General features: G+C 37.2%; 1 protein-coding gene across 1 annotated transcript in view; it reads right to left on the bottom strand.

Annotated features, from left to right (window-relative positions):
* Positions 1–16,953, bottom strand: part of DGKK (diacylglycerol kinase kappa) — a 175,706-nt gene that overhangs the window by 24,033 nt on the left and 134,720 nt on the right. The window contains exons 12-14 of the mRNA XM_081792440.1: positions 16,598–16,679; positions 14,338–14,429; positions 13,407–13,506 (exon numbers count right to left, since the gene is read on the bottom strand). Of these exons, the coding sequence (XP_081648566.1) occupies positions 13,407–13,506; positions 14,338–14,429; positions 16,598–16,679 (274 nt within the window). The remainder of the gene's footprint in view (positions 1–13,406; positions 13,507–14,337; positions 14,430–16,597; positions 16,680–16,953) is intronic.

Here is a 16,953-nt window from a genome sequence, read left to right as displayed (position 1 = left end):
AGGGTACACACAACACACAGGAGACACTCTTGAAGTGCCGGGTTCTGGTAAGCAGAGGACACTGCACTGCAGGGCCTCTTTTTTTTTTTTTTTTATAAGGCTACTGCTTTCAAGAACAGGAGGCATAGCTGACTTTTCTAACACATAGAAACAAGTATAAAGAGTTATAAAAAAAATGACACAGAGGAATGTGTCCCAAATTAAAGAACAGGGCAAAATCACAGCAAGAGAGCTAAACAAAATGGATATAACTAATATACTTGCTAGAGAATTTAAAGTAATGGCCATAAATATAGTCACTGAATTTGAGAAAAGAGTGGAGGACCTTAGTGAGACCCTCAACAAAGAAACAGAACACATAAATAGAACCAATCAGAGATGAAAAACTCAAAAATTGAAATTAAATATACAGAAGCCGAAGAACAGATGAGTGACCTGGAGGACAGAGTAATGAAAATCAAGCAGGGTGGACAAGAGAAAGAAAACAGAATAATAAAAAATGAGAATAGATTAAGGGAGCTCAGTGACACCATCGAGCATAACACCATCCACATTGTGGGGATCCTAGAGGGAGAAGAGAGAGAAAAGATTGCAGAATATTTATTTGAAGAAATAATAGCTGAAAATATTCCCTAATCTAAGGAAAGAAATATCCAGATCCAGGAAGCGCAGAGATTCCCTGACAAAATCAACCCAAGGAGGTCCATACCAAGACACATGGTAATTAAAATGGCAAAAAATAGTGATAAAGAGAGAATTTTAAAAGCAGCAGGAGAAAAAGAGATAGCTCCTTACAAGAAAAACCACAAAAGGCTATCAGCTGATTTTTCAGCAGAAACTTTGCAGGCCAGAAGGGGTGGCATAATATATTCAAAGTGCTGAAAGAAAAAAACTTGCAGCCAAGAATACTCGATCCAGCAAGGCTATAGTTCAGAATAGAAGGAAAGATTGCTTCCCAAACAAAAGTTAAAGGAATTCATCACTACTAAACCAACCTTACAATAAATGTTAAAGGAGATTCTTTGAGTGGAAAGAAAAACCATAGGCAGAAGTAAGACAAGTAGGAAGCACAAAAGCAGTAAAATTAAGTATATCTATAAAATCAGTTAAGGGAGTCACAAAATAAAACAATGACACCATATACCTAAAACGTGGAGTTGGAAAGAGGTAAAAATTTAGTGCTTTTAGAATGGGTTCAAACTTAAATGGCCATCAACTTAATATAGACTGCTATATGCAGAAGATGTTATATCCAAACCTAATGGTAACCACAAATAAAACTAGTAGTGGATATCCAAAAAAATAAAGAAAAGGGAATTCAAGTATGTCACTAAAGAAAGCCAGCAAGCCATGAGAGAAGAGAGCAAGAGAAGTAAGGAACACAGAAGAACTACAAAAACAATCATGAAACAAATAACAAAATAGTAATATGTACATACTTTTCAATAATTACTTTGAATGTAAATGGACTCAAAAGTCATAGGGTGATATAATGGCTAAAAAAGTAACACCCATCTATACACTGGGGTGCCTGGGTGGCTCAGTTGGTTAAGCATCCGACTACTGCTTTTGGTTCAGGTCAAGATCTCATGGTTCATGAGTTTGAATCCCGCATTGAGCTCTGTGCTGACAGTGCAGAGGCTTCTTGGATTCTTTCTCTCCCCTCTCTCTCTGTCCCTACCACACTCATGCTCTCTCTCAAATAAACTTAAAAATTTATACAGAAAAAAGATCATCTATATGTTGCATACAAGAGACTCATTTCAGACCTATAGACACATGCAGATTGAAAGTTAAGGGATAGAAAAAACATTTATCATGCCAATAGAAGTGAAAAGAAATCTAGGGTAGCAATTCTTATATCAGACAAAATAGACTTTAAAACAAAGACCCTAACAAGTGCCAAAGAAAGACACTATATAATCATAAAGGGACCAATCCAACGGGAAGATATAATTATAAATATTTATGCACCCAACATGGATACATCCAAATACATAAAGCAGCTATTAAAAACCATACAGGAAGTAACTGATAGTAATACAATAATATCAGGGGATTTTAACACATCACTTACATCAATGGGTTAGAAAATCAATGGGTTAGAAAATCAACAGAAAATCAACATCCAACAGAAAATCAATAAGGAAACTGTGGCTTTAAATGATACTGTTGACCAGATGGATCTAATAGATATATTGAGAATATTCTATCCTAAAACTGTGGAATACACACTCTCTTCAAGTGCACATGGAATATTCTCTGGTTAGATCACATGTTTGGCCATAAAATAGTCTCAACAAATTAAAAAAGATTGAAGTCATATCATGCATCTTTTCTGATACAATGAAACTAGAAATCAACCACCAGACAAAATCAGGAAAGAAAACAAATACATGGAGGTTAAATAGCATGCTACTAAACATGAATAGGTCAACCAAAAATAAAAGGGAAACCAAAAAATATATGCAGACAAATGAAAATGAACACACAAAGTCCAAAATCTTTGTAATGCAGGAAAGTTGTTCTAAGAGGGAAATTAATAGTAATACAGGTCTACCTCAAGAAGCAAGAAAATTTTCAAATAAACAACCTAACCTTACACCTAAAGGAGATAGAAAAAGAAAAGAACAAAACCCCAAAACAATAGAAAAAAAAGAGGACTCAAATAAACAAAATCAGAAATGAAAGAAGAGAAATAAAAAATGATAACACAGAATGGTAAAAGATTATGAAAGAATATTATGAAAATTATATGCCAACAAATTGGACAACCTAGAAGAAATGGATAAATTTTTAGCAACAAGTCACTTCCCTTAACTGAATTAGGAAGAAATAGAAAATTTGAACAGACTGATTACCAGCAATGAAATTGAATCAGCAATCAAAAAAACTCTGAATGAACAAAAGTCCAGAACCATCTGGATTCACAGGTGAATTCTACCAAATATTTACAGAAGAGGTAAAACCCATTCTTCTGAAACTATTCCAAAAAAACAAAAGAGCAAGGAAAGCTTCCAAATTCATTATATTAGGCCAGCATTACCATGATAACAAAACCAGATAAAAACAATACAAAAAAAAAAAAAAAAAAAAGAAAACTATAGGCCAATATCTCTGATTAACATAGATGCAAATATCCTCAAGAAAACACTAGCAAATCAAATCCAACAATACATTAAAAAAATCATTAACCATGATCAAGTGGGATTAATTCCTGGGATGCAAGGTGGTTCAGTATTTGCAAATTTATCAGTGTGATACATCACATCAACCAGAGAAAGGATAAAGACCATGTGATTATTTCTACAGATGTAGAAATAGCATCTGACAAAGTAAAACGTCCATTTATGATAAAAATCCTCAGTAAAGTATGTTTAGAGGGAACATGCCTCAATATAATAAAGATCACATATGAAAGCCCACAGTGAACATCATAGTAAATGGTGAAAAACTGAGAGCTTTTCCCCTAAGATCAGGAACAAGACAAGGATGCCAACTGTTACCTCTTTTATTCAACATTGTAGTGGAAATCCTAGCAACAGCAATCAGATAACAAAAATAAAAAGCATCCAAATTGGTAAGGAAGCAGTAAACTTTCACTATTTGCAGATGACATCATACTGTATATAGAAAACCCTAAAGACTCCACACACACACACACACACACACACACACACACACACACAAACACCACTGCAGCTGATAAATGAATTCAGTAAAGTCACAGGATACAGAATTTATATACAGAAACCTATACACTGATAATGAAGTAGCATAAAGAGAAATTAAGAAAACAATCCCTTTTACAATTGCACCAAAAATAATAAAATATCTCATAATAAATTTAACCAAGGTGGTGAAAGATCTGTACCCTGAATACCAGAAAACACTGATGAAAGAAATTAAAGATGACACAAACAAATGGAATGATATTCCATGTTCATGGACTGGGAAAAAAATTTTTTTGTTAAAATGTCCATACTACCCAAAGCAATACACATTTAATGCAATACCTATCATATTATCAATAGCATCTTTTACAGAACTAGAACAAATAATCCTTAAATTTGCATGGAACCACAAAAGACCCCAAATAGTCAAAGCAATCTTGAGAAAGAAGAACAAAATAGGAGGTATTACAGTCCCAGATTTCAAGATGTACTACAAAGATGTACTTCAAGATGTAAGGTACTGGCACAAAAATAGGCACATAGATCAACAGAATAGAGAGCCCAGAAATAAACTTACAAACATAGCTCAACATAATAAAGGCCATTGGTGAAAAACCCATAGCTAATATCATCCTTATGGAGAAAAACTGAGAGCTTTTCCTCTATGGTTGGGAACATGACACGGATGTCCCATCTCACCACTTTTATTCAACACAGTACTGGAAGTCCTAGCCACAGCAAACAAACAACAAAAAGAAAAGGCATCCAAATCAGCAAGGAGGAAGTCAAACTTTCACTTTTTTTGCAGATGACATGATACTACATGTGCATAGAAACCCAGAAACTCTCCACCAAAAAATTGCTAGAACTGGTAAATGAACTCAGTAAAGTCTCAGGATACAAAATCAATGTATAGAAATTTGTTGCATTTCTATGCACCAATAATGAAGTAGCAGAAAAAGAAATTAAGAAAACATTCCCACTTACAATTGCAACCAAAATATTAAGATACCTAGGAATAAATCCAGCCAAGAAGGTAAAAGACCTGTACTCTGAAAACTGTAAAACACTGATGAAAGAAACTGAAGATGACACAAAGAAATGGAAAGACATTCCATGCTCATGGTATGGAAGAACAAATATTATTAAAATGTCTATACTACCCAAAGCAATCTACACATTTAATACAATCCCTATCAAAATACCACCAGCATTTTTCACAAAACTAGAAGAAACAATCCTAAAATTTATATGGAACCACAAAAGACCCTGAATAGACAAAGCAATCTTGAAAAAGAAAAGTGAAGCTGGACGCATCAAAATTCCAGACTTCAAGTTATATTACAAAGCTGTAGTGATCAAAACAGTATGGTACTGGCACAAAAAATAGGCACAGAGATTAATAGAACAGAATAGAAAACCTAGAAATAAATCCATAATTATATGGTCAATTAATCTTCGACAAAGCAGGAAAGAATATCCACTGGGGAAAAGACAGTTCCTTAAACAAATAGTGTTAGGAAAACTGGACAGCAACATGCAAAAGAAAGAAACTGGATCACTTTCTTACACCATACACACACACACACACACAAAAAAACTCAAAATGGATTAAAGACCTAAATGTGAGACATGAAACCATAAAAATCCTAGAAGAGAGCACAGGCAGTAACTTCTCTGACATCAACCATAGCAACTTTTTCTAGATAGGTTCCCTTAGGCAAGGGAAAAAAAACAAAAATAAAATATTCTGACTATATCAAAATAAAAAGCTTCTGCACAGAGAAGGAAATAATCAACAAAACTAAAAGGCAACCTATGGAATGGGAGAAAATATTTGCAAATGACATATCCAATAAAAAGTTAGTATCCAAAATATATAAAGAACTTATCAAACTCAACACCCAAAAAACAACCCAATTAAAAAATGGGCAGAAAGCATGGACAGACATTTCTCCAAAGAAGACATCTAGATGGCTGACAGACACATGAAAAGATGCTCAACATCACTAAGCATCAGGGAAATGGAAATCAAAACGTCAATGAGATATCACCTCACAACTGTCAGAATGGCAAACATCAGAAACACAAGAAAAAAGTGTTGGCAAGGACGTGGAGAAAATGGAACCATCGTTCACTGTTGGTGAGAATGCAAACTGGTGGAGCAATTGAAACAGTATGGAAACACCTCAAAACATTAAAATAGAATTACCATGAGATCCAGTAATTCCATTACTGGCTATTTACCCAAAGAAAATGAAAACACTAATTCAAAAAGATACATGTAACCGTATATTTATTGTAGCATTATTTACAATAGCCAAGCTATGGAAGCAGCCCAAGTGTCCATCGACTGATGAATGGATAAAGAAGTGGTATAGGAGGGGCCAAAATGGCGGAACAGCATGGAAGTTTTTTGTATCTTTTGTCCCTGAAATGCAGCCAGATCAACACTAAACTATCCTACACATGAAGAAAACTGATTTGAGGATTAACACAACAATCTACACAACCTGAACTACAGAACTTGGCAGGTACACAGTGCAGAGAGGTGAAGGAGGGGAGAGAGAAGCTGTGGAGGGCAGGGAGCTGTTTTTGCTTGTAGAGAGAGGACAGAGATGGGGGGAGAGTATGGGAAAACCAAACCCCACAAAAATAAGCTGGAGAGAAAGGGGAAAAGTGGAAATAGCCGCAGGTACTGAACAAAAAAGGGAGAAAGGAGAAAGGAGAGGGTTTAAATTCCACTAGGACTCTACAAACAGGGGAGTGCAGAGTCTGAAATTCCACAGCCTGGTACCTGGCGGTGCTCTGGTGGGAAGGGCGAATCCCTGGGAGCAGAGAGTGAGGTCCGAGGGGTCCTCAGGCCATATGGGGAGCAGCGGTTCCCCTGCTGGGACATTTGGTTGGTAGAGGCTGTGCAGTCACCCCACAGGCAAAGGTCCCAGCGGACCCTGGAGAACAACCACATTCACTGGTGTTGGAACAAGAATGTTAAGGGGGAATCCTGGCACTAGATGTGTGTTATGATTTTTCATAATCCCTGAAGTGCTGCTGCTACAAGATCATGTGAACTTTTCCTGGGGAGGGCTGGCACCTAACCACAGTCTCTGGGCATCGGCAGCAATGCAGTCTTGTGCATGTTCCTGGGGGTGGGCCAGCACCTGGCCATTGCTCAGCACGACCACCCCCAAAGGATCTGAGCGGGTCAAAGCTGAAGTACCTCAGAAGTGAGGAGTTGGAAGGAGGGGCAGAAGTAGGGGGATCCAAAGTTCCCTCCTCTCTCAAACAAAGCAGTGTTGAATCCAAAGGACTTTGAACTCCAAGAATCTGGGAGGCAGGAAACAGTTGTGTCCAGGGACCCACCAAGACAACCTGATGGGCCATAAGTGGGGCTTCAGAGAATGGACAGCGGGCCCACAGTGGAGGCGGGACCCACCTCACCAAACCACACTCCTCCTCACCTGTTAACTGCATATCTACTAGAGTGGGATTGACACTGACAAACCAGACATCCCCTCCTCCAGACCAGCGCTATTGCATTGTCTGATGTAACTCTTGGACAATTCTTATTATATAGATATATTCTTCCTTCTTTTTTTCCTTCTTATCTCCTCCCTCCTCTAGTCTGGTTACTTTGGTTGTTGGTTTGTTTAAGCAGAAATATTTAATCTATTCTCTTGATACATGTTCTACACCTTCTTTATTTTCTTTTCTCTCTCTCTATTAAGCTGAATAGTTTCTCTGTCTGGTCAATTTTCTTTTCTTTTCTTTTTCCCTGCCTCCTTCTTTACTTTCCTTACTCTCTCTGAATTAAGCTGTAGAGTTTCTTTGGTCAATTTTCTTTTCTTTTCTTTTTCCCCACCTCCTTTATTTTCCTTTCACTCCCTCTGGATTAAGCCATACAGCTTCTCTGTCTGGTCAATGTTTATTTTTTATTTTTCCCCATCCCTGTCATTTCTCTCTTTGTATGGGATAAGTCCTCTTCCATCAGCACTGCCTCCACCCTGTTGTTTACTTGTAGCTGGTGTTTCTGGTTGTTTGTGGGGTTTTTTGGTTTGTTTGTGTGTGTGTGTGTATGTGTGTGTGTGTGTTTGTTTTGTGTCTTTGCTTTTTGTTTGTTTGTTTGCTTGCTTTCCTTTCCAGGTCTATTTCAATGAACAAATCAAAGCACACCTGGTGGAGGGTCCAAAACATCACTATGAGGAGGGAGATAAAGTAACCAAAGTCACATCAACAGAGAGCAAGTAACACTCTCCAAAAAAACACCTCCTGGAGGACCAGGCCTTGGACAGTGTGTGATCCCTCTTTAATATAGTAGTGCTCACAGGGCACATAACAAGTCTTTAAAATGCAGAAGGGACAGAAAACTAGCCAAGATGATGAAATGGAAGAATTCTCCCCAAAAGAAATACCAGGAAGAAATGACAGCTAAAGAATTGATCAAAACAGATATAAACGATATAACTGAACAAGAATTTAGAATAATAGTCATAAGATTAATTGCTGGGCTTGAAAAAAAAGCATAGAAGTTAGCAGAGAATCTATTGCTGCAGAGGTCAAGGAACTAAAAAATAGTCATGATGAATTCAAAAATGCTGTCAATGAGGTGCAAAATTAACTAGAGGTGGTGACAGCGAGTATTGAAGAGGCAGAGGGGAGATTAAGTGAAATAGAAGATAAAATTATGGAAAAAGATGAAGCTGAGAAAAAGAGAGAAAAAAATTCTGGACCACGAGGGGAGAATTAGAGAACTAAGTGATTCAATGAAATGGAACAATATTTGTATCATACGAGTTCCAGAAGAAGAAGATAGAGAGAAAGGGGCTGAAGATGTACTTGAACAAATCATAGCTGAAAACTTCCCCAATCTGGGGAATGAAAACAGACATTGAAATCAAGGAGGCGCAGAGAACTCCCTTCAGACGTAACTTGAATCGATCTTCTGCACAACATATCATAGTGAGACTGGCAAAATACAAAGATAAAGAGAGAATTCTGAAAGCAGCTAGGTATAAATGGGCCTTAACCTACAAGGGTAGATATGTAAGTGTAGTAACAGACCTACCTACTGAAAAGTGGCAGGCCATAAAGGAGTGGCAGGAAATTTTCAATATGCTGAATAGGGAAAAATATGCAGCCAAGAATCCTTTATCCAGCAATCCTGTCATTAAGGATAGAAGGAGAGATAAAGGTTTTCCCAAAAAAACAAAAAATTGAAGGAATTCATCACCACTAAACCAGCCCTACAAGAGATCCTAATGGGAATTCTGTGAGTGGAATGTTGCAAAGACCACAAAGTACCAGAGACATCACTACAAGCATGAAACCTACAGATAACCCAATGACTCTAAACCCATATTTTTCAATAATAACACTGAATATGAATGGACTAAATGCTCCAATCAAAAGACATAGGGTATCAGAATGGATAAAAAAAACAAGACCCATGTATTTTCTGTCTACAAGAGACTTATTTTAGACCTGAAGACACCTTCAAATTGAAAATGAGGGGATGGAGAACCATCTATCATACTACTAGAAGCCAAAAGAAAGCTGGAGTAGCCATACTTCTATCAGACAAACTAGATTTTAAACTAAAGGCTGTAACAAGAGATGAAGAAGGACATTATTTCATAATTATGGGGTCTATCTATCAAGAAGAGCTAATAAACAATAAAATCAATAAACAGTGGCCAATAAACAATAATTAATAAACTGGCCTAGATGGACTTGACATATATATTCAGAACTTTGTGTCCTAAAGCAGCAGAATACACATTCTCCTCGAGTTCACATGGAACATTCTCCAAGACGGATCACATACTGGGTCACAAAACAGCCTTCGATAAATGTAAAAGAATTGAGATCATACCATGTGCATTTTCAGATCATAATGCTATGAAACGTGAAATCAACCACAGGAGAAAGTTTGGAAAACCTCCAAATGCATGGAAGTTAAAAAACATCCTACTAAAGAATGAATGGGTCAACCAGGCAATTAGAGAAGAAATTAAAAAATATATGGAAACAAATGAAAATGAAACATAACAATCCAAACCCTTTGGGATACAGCAAAGGAAGTCCTAAGAGGAAAATACATTGCAATCCAGGCCTATCTCAAGAAACAAGAAAAATCTCAAATACAAAATCTAACAGCACACCTAAAGGAACTAGAGGCAGAACAACAAAGAAACCCCAAATCAACAGAAGAAAAGAAATAATAAAGATCACAGCAGAAATAAACAATATAGAATTAAAAAAACAGTAGAACAGATCAATGAAACTAAGAGTAGGTTTTTTGAAAAATAAATAAAATTGATAAACCTCTAGCCAGGCTTCTCAAAAAGAAGAGAAAAAGGACCCAAACAGATAAAATCACAAATGAAAGAGGAGAGATCACAACCAACATCACAGAGATACAATTAAAAGAGAATAGTATGAAAAATTATATGCCAAAAAACTGTATAATCTGGAAGAAAAGGACACCTATATTCTTAGACACCTATACACTACCAAAACTCAAACAGGAAGAAATAGAAAATTTGAAAAGACCCATAACTAGTGAAGAAATTGAATCAGTTATCAAAAATCTCCCCAAAAATAAGAGTCCAGGACCAGATGGCTTCCCTGGGGAATTCTAGCAGTCATTTAAAGTAGAGTTAATACCTATCCTTCTCAAGTTTTTCCAAAAAATAGAAGTGGAAGGAAAGCTTCCAGACTCATTCTATGATGCCAGCATTACCTTGATTCCTAAACCAGACAGATACCCCACAAAAAAGGAGAATTACAGGCCAATATCCCTGATGAGCATGGATACGAAAATTCTCAACAAGATACTAGCAAATCGAATTCAACAGCACATAAAAAGAATTACTCACCATGATCAAGTGGGATTCATTCCTGAACTGTAGGGCTGGTTCAATAGTTGCAAATCAATCAACGTGATATATCACATTAATAAAAGAAAAGAAAAGAACCATATGATCCTGTCAATTAATGCAGAAAAAGCATTTGACAAAATTTGGCATCCTTTCTTAAATAAAAACCCTCAAGAAAGTCAGGATAGAAGGAACATACTTAAACAATATAAAAGCCATATATGAAAAGCCCACAGCTAATATCATCCTCAATGGGGAAAAACTGAGAACTTTCCCCCTGAGATCAGGAACACGACAGTGATGTTCACTCTCACCATTGTTGTTTAACATAGTGTTGGAAGTCCTAGCATCAGCGACCAGACAATGAAATGAAATAAAAGGCATCCGAATTGGCAAAGAAGAAGTCAAACTTCCACTTTTAGCAGACAACATGAGACTCTACATGGAAAACCTGAAAGATTCCACCAATAGGCTGTTAGAACAGATCCATGAGTTTAGCAAAGTCTCCGATACAAATCAATGTACAGAAATCGGTTGTATTTTTATACACCAATAATGAAGCAACAGAAAGAGTAGTAAAGAAACTGATTCCATTTTCAATTGCACCAAGAGCCATAAAATACCTAGTAATAAACCCAACCACAGATGTAAAATATCTGCATACTGAAAAGTAAACTTATAAAGGGAATTTATGGAGATGGAAAGAAATGGAAAAAATATTCCATGCTCATGGGTTGGAAGAATAAATATTTTTAAAATGAAAATACTACCCAAAGGAATCTACACATTCAATGCAATCCCAATCAAAATTGCACTGGCATACTTTTCAAAGCTAAAAAAAACAATCCTAAAATTTGTATGGAATCACAAAAGACCCCGAATAGCCAAAGTAATATTGAAGAAGAAAACCAAAGTGGGAGGCATCACAATCCCAGACTTTAGCCTCTACTACAAAGCTGTAATCATCAAGACAGCATGGTATTGGCACAAAAACAGACACAGAGACCAATGGAATAGAATACATAACCCAGCATTGGACCCACCAATGTATGGCCAACTAATCTTTGCCAAAGCAGGAAAGAGCATCCAATGGAAGAAAGACAGTCTCTTTAGCAAATGGTGCTGGGAGAACTGGACAGCAACATGCAGAAGAATGAAACTAGACCAATTTCTTACACCATTCACAGAAATAAAGTCAAAATGGATGAAAGACGTAAATGTGAGACAGGAAACCATCAAAACTCTAGAGGAGAAAGCAGGTAATGACCTCTTTCACCTCAGCTGCTACAATTTCTTGCTTGACACATCTCCAAAGGCAAGGGAATTAAAAGCGAAAATGAACTATTGGGACCTCATGAAGATAAAAAGCTTCTGCACTGCAAAGGAAACAATCAACAAAACTAAAAGACAACTGATGGAATGGGAAAAGATATTTTCAAATGACATATTGGATAAAGGGTTAGTATCCAAAATCTATAAAGCACGTACCAAACTCAGCACCTGAAAAACAAATAATCCAGTGAAGAAATGGGCAGAAGACATGAATAGACACTTCTCCAAAGAAGACATTCAGATGGCCAACAGACACATGAAAAGATGCCCAACATCACTCATTATTAGAAAAATACAAATCAAAACCACACTGAGATATTATCCCACACTTGTCAGGGTGGCTAAAATGAACAAATCAGGAAACTACAGACACTGGTGAGGATGTGGAGAAATGGGAACTCTGTTGCACTGTTGGTGGGAATGTAAACTGGTGCAGTTGCTCTGGAAAACAGTATGGAGGTTCCTCAAAAAATTAAAAATAGAACTACCCTATGACCCAGCAATAGCACTGCTAGGAATTTACCCAAGGGATACGGGAGTGCTGATGTGTAGGGGCACATGTACCCCAATGTTTATAGCAGCACTTTCAACAATAGCCAAATTATGGAAAGAATCTAAATGTCCATCAACAGATCAATGGATAAAGAAGATAGAGTTTATATATACAATCGAATACTGCTTGGCAATGAGAAAGAATGAAATCTTGCCATTTGCAGCTATGTGAATGGAAGTGGAAGGTATTATGCCTAGTGAAATAAGTCAGTCAGAGAAAGACAGATATGTTTTCACTCATATGTGGATCTTTAAAAACTTAACAGAAGATCATGGAGGAAGGGAAGGGGGAAAATAGTTACAAACAGAGAGGGACGGAGGCAAACCACAAGAGACTCTTAAATACAGAGAATAAACTGAGGGTGGATGGGGGTGGGGGAGAGGGAAAATGGGTGATGGGCATTTAGTAGGGCACTTGTTGGGATGAGCACTGGGTGTTGTATGAAAGCCAGTCTGACAATAAAGTATATTTAAAAAATAAAAATAATTAGAATTGAAAAAAAATGGTATATATATTCAATGGAATATTAGTCATAATACAGAATGAAATCTTGCCATTTGCAACAACATGGATGGAGCTAGAGAGCATTATGCTAAGCAAAATAAGTCAGTCAGAAAAAGCCAAATAGCATGTGATCACTTATATGTGGAATTTAAGAAACAAAAGAAATGAGCAAAGAAAAAAGAAACAAACAAAAAAACATACTCCTGAATATAGAGATCAAACTGATGGTTACCAGAGGGGAGGTGGATGCGAGGGTGGGTGTAATAGATGAAGGGGATTAAGAGTAAACTTATCATGATGAGCACTGAGTAATGTATAGAGTAGTTTATTCACTATATTGTACATCTGAAACTAATATAATGGTGTACATTAATTATACTGGACTTAAAATAATAAATTAAAAGATAACAAATCAAAAGGCCCTGGCTCCACTAAAAGTACTAGATAAAAGGAATGGAAACTTACTTTCAAAATCACAGATTCTATTGCTGTATTGTTCTGTTTTATCTGACTCCAGGCCTTTACAATATCCACCACAAAATCTTCCACTGCTGAGCACAGGAATCTGCAAAGATAAGATAGATGGGCAATGTGACATGGACCATAATATCCAGAGCCCTTTTTTATTATAAAGTACATCTTCCTCCTTCTCATTCTTTCTGTCTCTGTTTCCTGATCTCCCTTCTCTCCCTGTCCTTCCTCTCTCCTCTCCCTTTGTTTCCCCATTTTTTCATGTACATATGGTCATATGTGTGAGTACCTATGAGAATTTAACTGGAATTTCCTAGCATAAATTCAGAATTTTCAGAAAAGAAAATTAAATTGATCCAACTTAGGTAAGGTTTTCATCCTGGGTCAAATGAGCTATGGTTGAAGAGCCCATATAATTTAATACAAAGATAATGACTTTGGGAGGACTGTTCCTGGGTGTGGAGTGTTTATCAAAGGAGAATGTGGCAGACTTGGCAGGAAACCTCCAAAGAATCCCAGGAGGAATGAATGACCCACCTACTTGGAAGGGGAGAATGTGTTGCTCAGGCTATGAGAAAGCAACTCTGTAGGTTCTACAGAGACTTCTTCCATTGTCAGATGGAAATCATTGTGTCCCTGCTGTAGGAGTTAGGTTATGCTCTTGAATGGTATGGAATGTTGTGTTTCCCTTCTGTAACCCTTCTTCTAAATCTATGGCTTGCAATTTTGTCTTTTTGGAATAGCAGGAGCACTCACCCTAATCTCATCTATTTTTTCCCTAAACTTTCCAATCAGCAGGTTTCAGTTGGCAGTAATTTGATACTTTCCTAGGCCCAAAGCTATCAAAATGAGCTCCTTGTCTGACTGAGGAACAGCCCATGAGGGCAAAAATACACCCCAGTTTGAGAGCGAAAGGAAGACTGACCTGGTTGCGATAATTATCTCTGTGGGGTACTTGGCCTTCAGGATTTTGTTCAACTCAGTGGTTGCAGATTCTAGATGTTGGATGGCAGAAGCCTAGGGGGAAAAGGAGTGTTCAGCCCTGGAATCTTAGCACTGGGACATAGTCTGCTGCCCATCCTTATCCCCTCATTATTTTCTACTGACTGTTTGCCAACAACTCAACTGCCTCTCTGAAAATAATCATAATCAAAGGATTCTTGTTGAAGATCCCCACATATAATCTTAGCTCTGTGGTCATTCTAAAAATAAGAGACATATATTGTTTGCTCTCATTTAAATAATTCTCAAAAACTCATGGAGGTACTTTTTGTTCCATGTTTCAAATGAACAACCAATCTCATATTGCATAGCTAGTAAATAATAGATCTGGGATTTGAACCCACATCTTCCCAGTGCCAGAGTGCAGCTCTTCTATAATAATATTAGTAATAATAAAAGTATTCACTTATATTTACTCTGTACCAGACTCTGTTCTAAAGTATACATAAATATTTTCTTATCCTTATAACAACTCCATTTCACAGAACAGCAAACTGAGGCACAAGAAATGGGAAGCTGATAAGTAGTGGAGCCTGGATTTGATTCTAAGTAGTCTGGCTCTTGAGTCTGTATTCTCAACTACTGCTTCTACTTCACCCTCTCTGTTATCCCCTACATTCAAAAAACTACCAGGTCCTGATGATTCTATCTTCCTCATATGTCTTAAATCTGTCACTTCTCCTTACCCCTGTTACAACTTCACCAGTCCAAATCACAATCATCTTTTGCCTAGACAATTGCAGCATCTCCTATCTTTTCGCTTTGCCTCTAGTCTTTATTCCTTCAAATGTTTCTCCACGTACCATGGAGCACTTCTGCATAAAACCTTTCTATTAGATAGCAGAATGGATAGATGGACAGATATGTGATAAGGCAAGTATAATGAAATGTTAATGGTAGACTCTACCATTTTTTAAAAAAATTTTTTTTAACGTTTATTTACTTTTGAGACAGAGAGAGACAGAGCATGAATGGGGGAGGGTCAGAGAGAGAGAGGGAGACACAGAATCTGAAACAGGCTCCAGGCTCTGAGCTGTCAGCACAGAGCCCAATGCGGGGCTCGAATTCACGAACCGTGAGATCATGACCTGAGCCGAAGTTGGACGCTTAACCGACTGAGCCACCCAGGCGCCCCACTACCATTTTATTTTATTTTTATTTTTTAAATTTATGATAAACACACACAAAGTTTTGATAGTTTCTATGTTAGGATTCTGTATACTTATTGGCATTATATGTCTCAAACTTTAATATAATGCCTAATGATATGTACTGTGATATTGAAATCAGCATTTTGATGTCTTTGAGAGTTATATCCTGTAGGCTAGAGTTGTAACTAGTTCTACTATTTAGCTCAAGAAGCTAGTATGTTTGAAAATTCTCATAATAAAATAAGAAGAAATAACCCACTTCTATAATTCTTATTAAGATAAGAGCCCAAATTTTATACCATGGATTACTAGGTTCTTCCTGGCCTGGCCCTTGATTGCTTCTCTAGTCTCATCTTTAGTCATTCTCCCAGCATATCTCCTCCCTGTCCCCTATGCCTTAGCCATTACAAATGTATGTGAATATTCTGTTCCGTTCAGTGAATATTCTATGCTCTTTCTTGCCATTGGAACAAGATACACTATTCCATCTTTCTGAAACAGGCCACCTCTTTCTTAGTATCCTGGTTAACTCCCTCTGGTCCTTTGATCTCTTCTGAAATGTCATTTCTGAGAAGCTTTCCTTGATTTCCCCCAGACTGGGTTTGGTACACCTGCTGGGTGTTCCCACCCCTCTCTACTTCCTTACATACTAACACTCATACTACTTTTTAAAAGTATTGCTTCTATCACTTCAACTGGGCTCTGAACTCCATGAAAGCATGAACTGTTTCATTCTTTTTTACCCACTAGCACATGAGAACAGCTCCTAGAACAGTATCTCACACATAGTAGGTAATCCATAAAATTTTCCATAGATACTTTGAGTGAATGAATAAGTAAATGGCTGAATGAGTTATATTCCTAGTGCCTAACACAGTTCTTAGAAAAGCTGCTGATTGATATGTCTCCAATCCTCAATGATCTCATCCACATTGAGCCCATGGATAATACAAAAGCTTCTCTCTGGGTTTTGCCTATTATTTCACTGTGTAACAAAGGTGTTGGCCTGAATTACAGCTGGGCAGTAGTTACCTCAAATCGGGATACATCCATTTCAACCTGTCCTCTTAGCAATGGAGTTTGTCTAGGAGTCTCACGGATCATCACACTCCATCTGAAATGAAGGTCAAAGAAAGATATTTAGACTCTGTTTCATCAAAAGCTGGCATCAATGCTTCACATATCAATAAAAAGGTCAAAATGTTAATGTGATAGGTGAAGATAAGTTGTAGGGATGCCCGCATTATTCCAGGTCACCTGATGTCAAGATATACCACAAGTAGAGCCTCTGCCTCAGGACTTCTTAAGGCCAATGTGATGGAAAGTAGTCCATCATAGGGTTCTCAGAGAACAGATAGAGAGGTAACTATCAAGATCACCTAAGGTGA

The sequence above is a fragment of the Panthera onca genome, chromosome X (assembly GCF_046562875.1).
Source record: "Panthera onca isolate mPanOnc1 chromosome X, mPanOnc1 haplotype 2, whole genome shotgun sequence".
NCBI classification, from domain to species: domain Eukaryota; kingdom Metazoa; phylum Chordata; class Mammalia; order Carnivora; family Felidae; genus Panthera; species Panthera onca.
Note: the sequence above shows the minus strand (reverse complement) of the source record. Positions and strands in the feature narration are given on the sequence as shown.